Genomic DNA, 13,901 nt, shown 5'->3' on the forward strand with positions numbered 1-13,901 from the left:
CCGGCCGGGGCGACGGGCAGGCGAAGCCCGGGGGCAGCGGGGCTCGGGTGCGAGTCGGGCAGGCAGGGCGAGGGGCTGAGCGCCGGGAGCGTAGCGAGGCGGCGGCCGAGGCGGGGGTGGATGGCCACAGGGGCGCCGGGGAGCCGCGTCGGGCTTGTTGTCTCGGGCTCCCATGGTCCTCTAACGCAGCCCCGGGGGCCGCTGCGCGCCACACTTCGCTCTCGCCGGCCCTGCGCCTCTCGGAGCCTCACGTCTGAGGTGGGAGTGTGATGTGAGCCGCTGGGCGAGCGGCTGAGAGAAGTGCCAAGAGGAGGAGGGATTGGGACGGGAGAGGAGAGCGAGTTAGTCAGCAGAGGTCGGCCGAGGGAGCCATGAAAACAACTCTCCGGCGGGGAAAAGGGCTGGCGCGGCGCTCCGGACGGCGTGGCTGAAGGAAATCGGGGCCGCGGCGGGACGGAAGGGGGCCGCACGGGCAGGCTGCGCCGAGCAGGGGCGAGCGCCCGGCCGTAACCACCTTCCCGGGACGACCTCAGGCCCGGCCTCGCAGGGCCGCGGGGGCGACCCGGGACAGCCCAGTAGAGTTCGTTTGGGACTGGGGGCTGGGCACGAGGAGATGACTCGCGTTTCTTTCTGACCCTCTCATTGTGTCAACTTGGCCGCGGTTGAGGCAGGAAGACTAGCCAGAGGGTAATTACACAGGTGAGGCCCGGCGGGGCGGGCGGAGCTGTAGGCGAGGCGCTTGGGGTCTTGAAGAGTTTCCTGCGCCCAAGTCACCAGGTCGGAGCATTTCTATACCAGCCACTGCGGAGGTGCCACTGTTCCCAGCGGTGTTTCTCTTACAAAGGGGTTAGTTACCTTGTGTTGCTTGAATCTTTCTTTTTTTTCCCCTGCCTGTACCTTCAGGTTATAAATAGATCTTCCTTTTGGTTCAGAGACGCTGTGTCAAAGAAGGACACGTTGGCCTGGAGAGCACAGGGGCGGGGAAGAGGGGTGCTTGGTCCGGAGGAGACGGGGGAGGCGGTGCAGAGTTTTGCTTTTTTCAGACCTGCGGATGGTGCTGTCACCGCACTTAGTGCCAGGAAGGGGCCTGTTAGCAGTAGTTTCTTGCAAGATCGAGTGTTGAGGGCAAGACCAGATTAACTTTATTTTGATCTCTTTTAGCATTTTGAAAACGGAGCAGTAGCCACAGAATCGGCGGCGAGCCTGTTGAAAGAACCCACACGTGTATTTCACAGCACCTTGGGTGGAAATTGGCGTGAAAATGAAGCCAGACCGAGGTAAATTATTGATTTAAGTAGGATTTTTTTTTTTTTTTTCTGTGCCCCATTTTAGAAACGTTAACCTAATTCTGCGGCAGGATCAACTCTTTGTGAATTACGTTTGATTATTTGTTTCTGTTACAGATTCCAGATGGTAAGGTAGAGAAGGGCGCATGGAAGAGTTAGGAACTAGATGGGAGAATACATTCTTCAAAAGTGTCTTCAAAGTATTAGTTTCAAGAGATATTAAAAATGAAATTGCCAAGAACAGCACTTGTATCTGTTGCCAAAATACTTGGTATCATTTTAGAGTTACATTACTCATTTTTAGGTTCAATCTAACTTCAATTTTAAAGAAGTTTAAAAGTTTTTTCAACTTGAGAATTTGAACTTGATAAACTGAGAAAATTTAAGATTGTTTGAGTTCACAAATATTATTTGTCATTGCTGATTTTTGTGCTTTAGGCAAACTCTAAAAGTTTGCAAAGTACTCCAGGGCTTTGTCCAGTGTATCAATATATACACAGGGCTACTGAAATCCCTATAATAAGTACTGTAAATGTGCCATTTCCTTTCTAAACCTGTATTTTCAGGACTTATGGGAATAATGCATATACTGTGTTTCTCAAGGACTTCAAAGGAATTGAAAACTCATTTATCAATCTACTTTTGATTGACCATTGCAAGGACAAACTTTAGAAGATTTTAATATAGTGGTAGTTAGGAGTTTGTCATATGGGAATTTGAGTCCAAGGAACATTGTAGGAAGAGGATTAATGTATTTGGTAGGGAGTTGGACTAGATGACAGAGTTCCTTCCAAATCTGAGACTTTCAGATTGGAAATGTTAATTTATCTTTATGAATTAGATGCTCATTTAAAAAAAGATATGGGAAATTCCCTGGCGGTCCAGTGGTTAGGACTCTGTGCTTCCACTGCAGGGGGCACAGGTTTGATCCTTGGTGGGGGAACTAAGATCCCGCAGGCCTCAACATGGCAGTCAATCGATCAATCAATAAATGATAATTTTAAAAAATAAAATAAAAAAATTTTAAAAGATATGTATTAAACTGGTTATTTTTTCCATATATTTTTTCAAACTGGATTAGAAAGTCAAATTTTCTTTTCTATTAAAATACATCTTTGATAATATTGTCTTAAAATACACTAGAAAGAAGTGGAGAAAGCCATACTTAATTTAGTGGATTAGTTTTAAGTGTTTGGTTGTTTCTTAAAATCAGCTTTGTATGAATTAAGTATTAGCAAGAATATTGTTACTAAGCAGGTTGCTTGTGTAGAATGCCAAGTTTAGACTTTTAGATTTCATCTGTGACTTTGGAAAGATGGCACCAAGGTCAGTAATTGCATCTCAAAATAAACAAGCAAAGAAAATCAGAGTCGCTATTTGTTTTTTGTTTTTGTTTTGCTGGTTGTTGTAAAAGTTGCTTTAAGGTCCTACGCAGGTTTGTTGGTTTGTTTGTTTGTTTATTTTTTAAATTTTGGCTGTACCAGGTCTTCGTTGCGGCATGCAGGATCTTTTAGTTGCCGCATGCACGCGGGATTTAGTTTCCTGACCAGGGATGGAACCCGGACCCCCTGCATTGGGAGGGCAGAGACTTACCCACTGGACCACCAGAGAAGTCCCCTAAGCAGTTAAAAAAATAGTATTTGCACACAGTCTCTATTTTGGACAAAACTAGTACTAAACACAATAAAATGTTATATATTAATGTAGATTACTAGGAAAAATAAATACATTTATGCATCAAGACTCCTAAAGAAGTGTCTTTTTTCTCGTTAAAATTGTAGCTATCTTTAGCATTATGGTGTAAAAATGAGGCGATTGAAAGTTTAGTATTGTGACTGTATTTTATAATATGAATCTTTAGGCCCATGTCTTTCTTTTGACCAGGACCTAGGGTAAGTAGTATCTTTTACTTTGCAAAGTAGTATAGAAATACTGAAATAAACTTTGCACAAAACATACTTACTCTTACTATGTGCAGTGTGGTCTTGTACTTTCTGTTCTATTTCTATTGTTAAAAATTGCTTGCATAACCCATTGAATTGATTTCTTGACCTGTGGTTGGCAAGGCACAATTATGGGAGAGCTTGACAACAGTAATACTTCACTTTTTCTACATTGGTATCTAAGAAACTATTCTATATGAGTTAATTTTCTGGATAACTGAAACTTTACTCTTTAAATGCCAAAAATATTTTCAGTTGTAATCATGATATGTGGACAGAGATTTATTTTTTTTTTCCTCTAGCTTAAACCACTTCAGCCTATTTTTTTTAAGATCTGATTTTTGAATTCCCATGCTGTCAACAGTCTTTGTTGTCAATGTGCTTATTCTTGTCTCCTTTTTTTTTTTTTTTTTTGTAAGGTTTCTTTTATTTATTTATTTATGGCTGTGTTGGGTCTTCGTTTCTGTGCGAGGGCTTTCTCTAGTTGTGGCAAGTGGGGGCCACTCTTCATCGCGATGCGCGGGCCTCTCACTATCGCGGCCTCTCTTGTTGCGGAGCACAGGCTCCAGACACGCAGGCTCAGTAATTGTGGCTCACGGGCCCAGCTGCTCCGCGGCATGCGTGATCTTCCCAGACCAGGGCTCGAACCCGTGTCCCCTGCATTGGCAGGCAGATTCTCAACCACTGCGCCACCAGGGAAGCCCTTGTCTCCTTTTAATTTTACTGCTTTTAGTCTCTGGGATAAAGAACTAGATAACCATGCTTAGCACTGAGTTCTCTAAAAAATGAGAATAAATAGGAAAACCTTCAGATATTCATTCAGAAGCTAAGAAAGTATACAAATTCTAGTGTAGAAACTCTGAGATATTTGCTTAGTGGTATACAGCTGTGCTTCAGAAAGTTTCTAAGTACAAAAGGACCCTCTTATCCTACATGGTTGCATGTGGTAGTTGGTTGGCTAATCTAAAAAGTTAGTTTAAATGAGGAATCAGAAAAAATAACAGCCTTAATTATTTCACTTGTCTTTTGGTGTAGGCTCAAGGCCCTTTTCTGGTGGTGAAATGGGGTCTATTTTTCAGAGTTAGATATGATCTTTCCTGTGTAAACCACATCAAAAATGTACACCTAAGATTTCTACTTTTGATTTCTTTAAAGTAGAATAAGACTGCAAAAAAATCCAAGGGTGGAATATTTTACATTTAAAAAGTGTTAAATTCTTTTTTAATGTTTCACACAATTTTATAGGTGTCTGTGTACACCAGGAATTACAAGAATATTTGTGTAGTCAACAGAAATTTGTTTTGGGAGGAGAGGGAATATATATTCATCAAAATTATGTTCATCAAAATATGTGCTTTCCAAAGCATTCAACATAGTTTTCACAGAAATAACCTTTTTTTGCATTCATTTCATTGATTTATATAGTTTTAAAATAAATTCGCATAAGCAGGTTTGGGAATAAACATCAGATACTACTTAAGCATACAACTCAACTAGTAGGAGTAGAAGTGTGCAGGCAACTGGAAAGTAACTTATTAGCTGCTCATGTCTGTCAGTTTGCTTCTATGGAAGATATGGAAAGCATTGGACAATCTTGCTAGTTGATTAAGTGAAAATTAAAAGACCTTCTACTGTACTTCCAGATAATTAAGATGTTACTGTACAGTGGCTACGTTTCACAGTAGTCAATAGAATTTTACTATAGTCTGAGGTAAATCTTTTTTTTCTCTTTTCTTTTTTTAAATTTTTAAGCAGTTATATAACATTACTTGTGCAATGCTGCCAAAGATGAGTCTTTGATGTTATCATTAGCACAGGTTTTGGAATCAGACCTGTATTTGTATCCTTGTTCCATTACTTGCTAGCTGTGTAATCTTCATTAATCTCCTTTATCTCTGAGAGTCTCAGGTTCTTTGTCTGTAAAATGGGGATAATTCCAACTTCTCATAGTTGTTAGAATGAAATACGACACTGGTTGGCACATTTTAGGTTTTAAATAAATGATAATTACCATGTTAAACAAGATATTACAGACGGTTATATGTTGGTCAGTTATAAAGTATGTTCAACAGAGGTAAAGAAATAGTCAAATGTGCAATAACCTAATAGTATCTTGTTTCGTTTTGCATTCATAGCCTGTAACCTGCTAAGGCTCAAGCAGATTTAGCAGGCTTTTAATGTGTAGTTATCTGAGAAGATACAAAAGCTATGAAAGGATGCTTGATGTATGTGTAATTTATTTCTGTGTCATTTGTTATTACAATTACATCTTAACCTCTATATGTAGGGGGTGGCATGGGTGGACCAAGCTTCCTGGAAATATATTTTTAAATGGTGTTAAATTCTGACTAGAGCTGGGCAGCTGGAGAGGTTAAACGATGTTACTGCACCTTGTACTCAAGGATGTAAAGTTTGGATCTGATCCTAGTTAGATATTGAATGCCCAGTGTTTCAAGAGATGTCTAAAGTATGGTCTTTGCATAGAAGCAATTAAAGCATTTTATGTTTTTAACATTTAATATTTATTTATGTTATAAATGTATGGTATTTCTAATTTTGTATGTTTTTGAATGCATATTTTTTCTATAAAAATATATTTCAAAATAATAGAATATAAGCTTATGTTTTGATTTCAAAAGTCCCAAGGTTTCAGAAGTCCTAAGTTCATGGTATTGTTTAACAATTTAAGTAGAATCAAAATCTTTTTAATATAAAAGATAAATGTCAATTTTGCTATGCTTTATGCTTTGGTTAGAAACAGTTTCTTCATCAGACATTTCTAAGAATGTTGTCTGAGCTTATCAACTGTTATGAAAGGTTAAGGCCTATAACATCTAGGAAATCATCAAGGCATTAATAATTTAAACATACTTTGTTTCAATTCATATTTGAACACATATTGTAAGTCATTTATAATTCTTAAGTAAAAACTATTAGTGCAAAACCTGTTCCACAAATAAAATACCAATCAATTTGATTTTTTGAGGTTAAAACTGAGAGGAATGCTTAGTTTTTTCCCTCTGCTGTAGATTGAATACTTGTGTGCCCCCAAAATCCATGTGTTGAAATCCTAAGCCCTAAGATGATAGTAGTAGGAGGTAGGGGCCTTTGGTAGGTGATGAGGTCATGAGGGTGAAGACCTCATGAATGGCATTAGTGCCCTTATGAAAGAGACCCAAGAAAGTGCCCTTACCCCTTCCACCCTCTGAGGTTATAATGAAAAGACAGCTGCCTAATGAGAAAGCTGGTCCTCACCAGATGTCCAAATCTGTTAGTGTCTTGATCTTGGACTTTCCAGCCTTCATAACTGTGAGAAATAAACAGCTTGTTGTTTATAAGCCACCTAGTTTATGGTATTTTGTTATAGCAGGCTGAACAGACTAAGAAACCCCCTTTTTGATTGTGTTACAAATTTAGGCTTTAGCTTTTGTATTGCGATGGCTTATGAACTTGCCTAGAGTGTAATGCGAACCATTTTAATCTCAAATAGTTCTTCCTGGGCAACTGAAATAGGAGGAAAGAAGTGGTAAGGACTAGAAAAAAATAGCATGGGAGTTAGATGTGTTGCTTACTTGCTAAGAATAGTTCATTGTTAGCCAATGTAAGTCAGACAATACAAATGACAGATGTTAGAGGAGAAGAAGTGTTGACTAGATTAAATAGATCAGGCTTTTGCTAAATTCCCTGGGTGGAGGTGGTGTGGTACTATTACTAATAACAGCTAACTCTTCTACATACTATGTGCCAGGCACTATTCCAAGTAGTTTATATATGTAACTCATTTAAACATCACAAATGTTCAAGGAATTAGATGCTATTGTCATCTCCATTTTATAGATAAATGAAATTGAGTCAGAGAGAGAGGTTTGGTAACTTACCCAAGGTTACGCAGCTAATAAGAGGGCTAGCCCAGATTTGAAATAAGCTTGGGTACATGCTCTTAACCCTCTGACTGGTAGGAGTATGTTATATTAAAATATTATAAGATATTGGGACCAAATTTGTTTTAAAATAGGCCTGAGGAAAATGAAAAACAGATTTGCTAATTATTGTGATCTTGGAAAACTGTATATCTTATTTGTGCCTCACCTTCTTCATCTTTACAATGGAGCAAGTAATAGTTCCTTGCCTTAGGGTTACTTTGAGTAAATAAGTTAGTGCATGTAATGTGCTTAGAACTATGGCTGGGATATAGTAGACATTCAAATGTGAACTGCTCTTGCTACAATTGGACATATTCTAATTAAGAAGTCAATCATTTAGGGAAAGCTGGGGAGGACAAAAGAAAGGGGCTAATTAAGCTGTATATGTTTTGTATACTCCCTGTGATCTCAAGTCCAAAAATGACTACTGTTGATCTTTCATCCATTTGCATTGATGGGTCTTGACACATCAGTAGCTGTCAAATAATTGCTGGCTTGATACAACTTCTGAGATTCAGTACTAAAGGGACTGACATTGAGGTTCCCTATGTTTTTGCCTGTCATTCTGTAAGAAGGAAGTGATTCAGTGGGTGGAACACTGTCATTTCTTTGAAAGATGAGAAAAAAGATAATTGGAAGGCAGAATTGAGAGGCTAATGTGTACATAGGGAGAGTGACTCAAAAGCTGATTTCCTTTTCAAAATGTGAAGAAACCCATGGGGCCTAAGCATTCTGTATTGTGAACAAGTATAGAAAAAAATTAGTTGTTAAATGAAGAATATTTATATTCATTTATTCTTTTGTCCTTCTCAACTTTGCACCTAATTATGGTAGTTATTTTCCCCCCCTTTAAGGCTGAAGTTTTTAAAAACTGAGGGAATGTTAAACTTAGAAATTCTAACTTAATACTGACTTTTTTTTTTTAATGAAAAAGCAAAATTGTAGTACCAGGAAACAGTATTTCTTTCTTAGTAGGTAAACCAAAGTCAATTTGTCAATAGTTAATTCTGTCTTTGCTCAAATGGGTGAAAAATCTGACGTTGATTATGTCAGACTTTCTTTTTAAACTGAAACAGGATGGACTGGCTAAAAATGCCAGTAGCTAGTCAAAATATTAGACATTAATCCATGTGTAATACCAAAGACAGACCTAGCAATAACCTGAGTTGAGATTTCTCGTATATTCCTTTTCATATAAAAGAAACTCATCCAGTAAAATTATAATAAGACTTTTTGCATCTCTTCCCCTTGTTCAGCATGCCCAATTCCATTGGCCACCTTTTAGGTTTTCGATGACCATTCACAGCCTTGTTTGTGTGCACTATTTCTTCTGCCTGAAAAGCCTTTCTCCCCAGTTATCACATGGGTAGCTCTTTGTCATTCTTCTGACCTTGGTTTAAATATCACTTTTCAGAGAGATGTTCTCTGACTACTCTATCTAAAGTGCTCAGTTAATGCTAGCTGTTATTATTTATTAAATTAGTGTCCTATATTGTTCTGTGTCTCCGCAGTCTGTTTCCTTCATAGCATTTACCACATTTTTTTTTTTTTTTTAATCTTTGGCTGCATTGGGTCTTCGTTGCTGTGTGCAGGCTTTCTCTAGTTGTGGCGAGCAGGGGCTACTCTTCGTTGTGGTGTGCGGGCTTCTCATTGCGGTGGCTTCTCTTGTTGCGGAGCGCGGGCTCTAGGCACGCGGGCTTCAGTAGTTGTGGCTTGCGGGCTCTAGAGCGCAGGCTCAGTAGTTATGGCACACGGGCTTAGTTGCTCCGCGGCATGTGGGATCTTCCCAGACCAGGGCTCGAACCCGTGTCCCCTGCATTGGCAGGCGGATTCTTAACCACTGCGCCACCAGGGAAGTCCCACATTTATCACATTTTGTGATTTTTTTCTTTGCTTATTGTCTGTCTCCACAACTTGATTTTAAGTTCCATGAGGACAAGAACCTTATCTCTTGTTCACGACTATATTTCCATCACCTAGCAGATAGCCTTATACATGGTAGGTGCGTAGGAGGTGCTTAATATATATTTGCTGAAAGAATGAATCACTAGTATATCCCAATATTTGTGGAGCAAATAGAAGTAGAAGCAGATGATTAGCAATCATTGATTTAGTGTCACCACCTGAAATTCTCTCACTTTAGGAATTTGTTTGCATTATTGACTGTTAGGCTATTATCACAACTTTATACCTAATTTAAAAAAACAGATTTAAGATACATTTGCCCATAACTTACCTTAAAAGAAGGTTATATTTAACCAACAAGGACCTACTGTATAGCACAGGGAACTCTGCTCAGTATTATGTGACAACCTAAATGGGAAAAGAAGTTGAAAAAGAATAGATACATGTATATGTATAATTGAATCACTTTGCTGTACACCTGAAACTATCACAACATTGTTAGTAAATTATAATGTAAAATAAGAAGTTAAAAAAAGGTTATATTTTAAAATTGATTAAATTGAAATAAAATGCTGTAAAATAAGAAGTAGGAAAAAAAAAAAAAAAAAGAAGTAGGCAAAAGCTGTTTGGTATAGGTGGTCCCCAGTTTATATACATCTACTTAACAAATGATCCACACACAGACATCTGCTGGTAGCTCTCCGCTCTCCAACCACCATGCTGAATTTGTTCCTGTTACTATTTCTTTGAAAGAAAGAGAGATTAAATTTGTTGGATAACTTCAGATTTCTGAGTATAAGTAGGATAAAGACTCAAAGGATTTAGAGTTTAGATTTGGGGCTCATTCTGTCACTTACAGGTTCTGTGACTTGGGTCAACTTCCAAGCCTGTTTTCTCATCTGTAAATTGTACTGGGCTCAAAGTGTTGCTTCTGAGTTTCAGGTAAGATAATGTGTCAAAGAACTTTATATAAGGTGTGAAATGCTATATATGTTGACTGGTTTGCCCTATGGACAGGATCATCTGTACAGATGAGCAAAGGGCCAGGTGCTCCCAAGTGTATTTTAGGTGGGTTCATTCTGTCTAAAATTATCCATTCACACAGTGCCTGGTTTTTACTGTTTTTAAAGTTTCCCCTTGTTATTCTGATTGAAATTACACCAACAAGGGATCCATTTAGATTAATAAATGTATATTTAATTATACTTGTTTCAGGATTATTGAAATAATAGGCATATTTTGTTATAAAGTTAGCTCAAATTTCAGCATGCTAAAAAGGAAGAGTTAAGACCCTAAGGCTTTAGGGTCAAACTTAGAAATTCTAACTTCAGCACTTATCAGCCAAATGACCTTGAACAAATTACATAACCTGTCAGAACTTCAGTTCTTTTTGTTCTAATAACATCAACCTTAAGGATTGTGGGAAAGACGAACTGAGAACCTATGGTTCAGCACCTAGCTTGTGCCTGGCACGGGATAGAGATTGGTGAGTGTTTTATTTCCAAGGATACACAACTTGGATCAGCTGCACTGAGGAAATGAATGTTTCAGTGCTCTGTTGTGAAAGTTAATCATAAAAGGCATAAGAGATCAATAGGCCCTTATTGTTTGTCACTCTGAACCTTGTATTCTGGAATATACAACTAGAGGAACTCGAAACAAGTACTGAACTACACATCTGTAACGTGCATGCAAGGGGAGAGGGAAAGTAGGTAATTGGAGCACACCAACTATTTCTGGGCGATCATACACCATTAAGAGCATTTAGAGCAGCGTTAAGGCAAAGAGATTCGGGTGGGGGTGGACACTAGAAGGAGGTTGATGGAAATTATTAGAATGGTCAGATGGTGCCCCAAATTGCTTTTTTCTTTATTTTAGAATATAAGCTAGGATTGATTTCAGTGCTTGGAGCATGGCCCTTCTGCTTCTGTGACCCAGAATTTACACTTGTTCCATGATGCTGTAAGAAATGGGCTAATATTATAGGTTAAGAAACCTTTGGTAGGCTAGTCTGGGAATCTAGTCATAACTTAACTATTTATAATTGTTATTTATTTATTTATTATTTATAAATAATATTTATTCAAAGTATGACTATTATTTGGACTTTAAAACTTATCCTTTTTGAGAGCACAACTAGTTTATAGTTAGGCATTAACATTTTAAATTAATATGAAGTTCCCATTTTTTATTTTCCCACTTATTAAACTTATATATTCTGAATGGAATTAAAATTTGATAACAATAGCTAAAATCGGGCCATTTATATTGATAAAACTTTACCCTGACATCTAGAGAATTCTTTTACATTTTTTAACCAAATCAGCCATTTTCTTTTGTGAAGACATATCATGGTTTGTTGCATTATCCAGTGGGTCACTTCTACTTAAATTCATAATAGTAGGAGAACGTATAAATTTAGCATTCAGTATTGGCAAATTGCTTTTTTTAAAAACGTTTTGATCTTTTTTTTTTTTTGGCTGCGCTGTGCGGCTTGCGGGATCTTAGCTCCCGGGATTGAACCTGAGCCCTCGGCAGTGAAAATGTGGACTCCTAACCACTGGACTGCTAGGGAATTCCAAGGTTTTGATCTTAAAAATAACTTTAAGTTAAAGCTCTATATCATATTTGGTATACTTCCCAAATTTTTTTTGACATACAAAATAATTTTTGATATACAAACAAATTTTTTGGCATACAAAAGAGTTGGCCATAGGATTTCTTTAAACTTCCGTACATTGCTTGCTCTATTTCAAACCCACAAGAAAAGTTGGAATCATACAGTTAACATCCAAATACTTTTCATGGATTGTGAACATCTTACCACTTTTGTTTTATCTCTCTTGAGTGGGAGGTCAGTAGATAGGTAAGTGGTTAGACAGACAGACATAGGGGCTTTTTTGTTTTGTTTTGTTTTTTGTTTCTATAAATTGAGAGTAAGTGGCAGACATCATGACACTTCAACCCTGTGTACTTCAGTATGGAACTGGCTGGTAACAGCGTGTGAAAGCTGATTGTGTACATTTCTTCCCAGCTCTGCATCAAGTTGGTTGCTTGAAATCAACAATGGTACCAGCATTTACACCATGGAAATTGGCAGTGCTACAAACCAGGGCTTTGTTTTTTTTTCTTGGCAGAACTAGTTGTTAAACATTTACCATCATACCACTGTGTGTCTCCTAAAAATAAAAACATTCTCCTACATACCTGCAATACAGTTATCCCACCCCAGAAATCTATTAGCACAATGCTAATATCTAATATACTGTTTATATTCATATTTCTCTAGTTGTCCTGGTATTGTCTATAGTCAACTGCCTTTTAAGGAAGTAAGTTGCTTTCTGTTACAGAAAAGGAGTTAGACCCTGATGTTTGAACAACATTTAGAAAGCTTTTGGAGTACACCATAAGAATATGTAAAGGTACAAGTAAATAAAATGATTGGCTTCTGGAAAAAAAAATTAGGTCATGTAAATAGGACAGTTAATTAGGATTTTAGCAGATTTTTCCTTATTTTATTTAGCTTTTTAAAAATTACCTGGACTAAGTAGATCTAAGAGGAAAATGAGTATTGGTGAAATTCTAAGACTTTTTCAATTGAAAAAGAATTATATTTAAAATTTTTTTTGCATTGGGAAGAATTCCATTTTTAATCCTGAAGCTTCATGCTACCCATCTGGCCTCATTTTTTGGTACTCTTCTAAGGTTCCCTGTACTCTAGGCACATCGATCTTGCTGTTCTTCAGTCACCACAAGCACATTGGCACCATGGCGACTTGGCATTCATTTGCTGTTCCCTTTTGGAATATAAGTCTCATGACTGTCTTTTACTTCATTTGACTTTCTGCTCAGTTGTCACCTCCTCAAAGAAGCCTTCCTAGATCATCCTATCAAAAGAGTACACTTCTTTTATTGTCTGTTGACTCTGCATTACTCTTCATAGTCCTTATCACTACTGACCTGCTGTTCTATGTTTATTTATTTGCTTTTTTTGTTTTTCTCCCAATAGGAGCGTAAACTTCATGAGGGCAGGGACTTAGTGGCGTTTGTCCACTGCTGTGTTCCCCCATGCATGAACTGGTGCCTGGCATTTAGTAGCTGCTCAATAAATATTTGTCATTGAATGAATGCTTGCATGCATTTTAATATCTTTGTGGTGCAGCATAAAACTTATTACTGGAAAACTTTTTGCATTATTTTTCTGTGATTTGTTAGTTTTATAACTGTAAGAATTAATTCTACAGTGTCCATTTTTGTTTCTAAATGGGAATATTTATTCCCACTTCTCAAGGTTATTGGAAGGATCAAATGAGATAACTACAAACAAACACACAAACAAACATAATACAAGATACTCATAACTGAATACAGTAAATGGTAAAAGTAATGTCTACTATCAGAGTTCGTAGGGAATGGTTAATTTCAGCTGGTATGATTAATTTCAGGGCAAAGCCTGTCTTTTGGCAGAGACAGCAGCTGTATTGAGCCTTAAAAGACAGTATGATTTGGATAGATGGAAATTTTACAGAGATTAAGAGGGGGAAGATTGGAAGAGAGGACATGAGCAATAAAGATGTTTGAGGGCTAGCAGGTAGACTAATGTGAATTGGAAGGGTTACTTAAGAATGAGGGGATTCGGGTTTTGAATGTCAAGCTAAGGACTTTGAGCTTCATTCATTCGATAGTGGGGCACCATTAATTACTGTTTCATATGATTAAGAGAACTTTTTGGAAGAATAATTCGGCAGTACATTTATATAATTTCATTGTAAACCAGAACAGAGATATTATTGAATGTCTGACAGTCTTAAATTCAGTTTTTTAGCCCTCAAAATTACATTATT

General features: G+C 37.8%; 1 protein-coding gene across 5 annotated transcripts in view; it reads left to right on the forward strand.

Annotated features, from left to right (window-relative positions):
* Nucleotides 1-671: 671 nt before the first annotated feature.
* Nucleotides 672-13,901, forward strand: part of ATOSA (atos homolog A) — an 86,185-nt gene continuing 72,955 nt past the window's right edge. For 4 of the 5 annotated variants that reach the window (XM_059913272.1, XM_059913274.1, XM_059913273.1 and 1 more), the window contains exon 1: nucleotides 1,170-1,277. In XM_059913272.1, coding sequence (XP_059769255.1) covers nucleotides 1,262-1,277 — 16 coding nt within the window. In that variant the 5' untranslated portion in view covers nucleotides 1,170-1,261. Of the gene's footprint in view, nucleotides 847-1,161; nucleotides 1,278-13,901 lie in introns of those variants that run through there. The other variant, XM_059913276.1, reaches the window with a different exon arrangement.

The sequence above is a fragment of the Balaenoptera ricei genome, chromosome 2 (assembly GCF_028023285.1).
Source record: "Balaenoptera ricei isolate mBalRic1 chromosome 2, mBalRic1.hap2, whole genome shotgun sequence".
Lineage (NCBI taxonomy): Eukaryota > Metazoa > Chordata > Mammalia > Artiodactyla > Balaenopteridae > Balaenoptera > Balaenoptera ricei.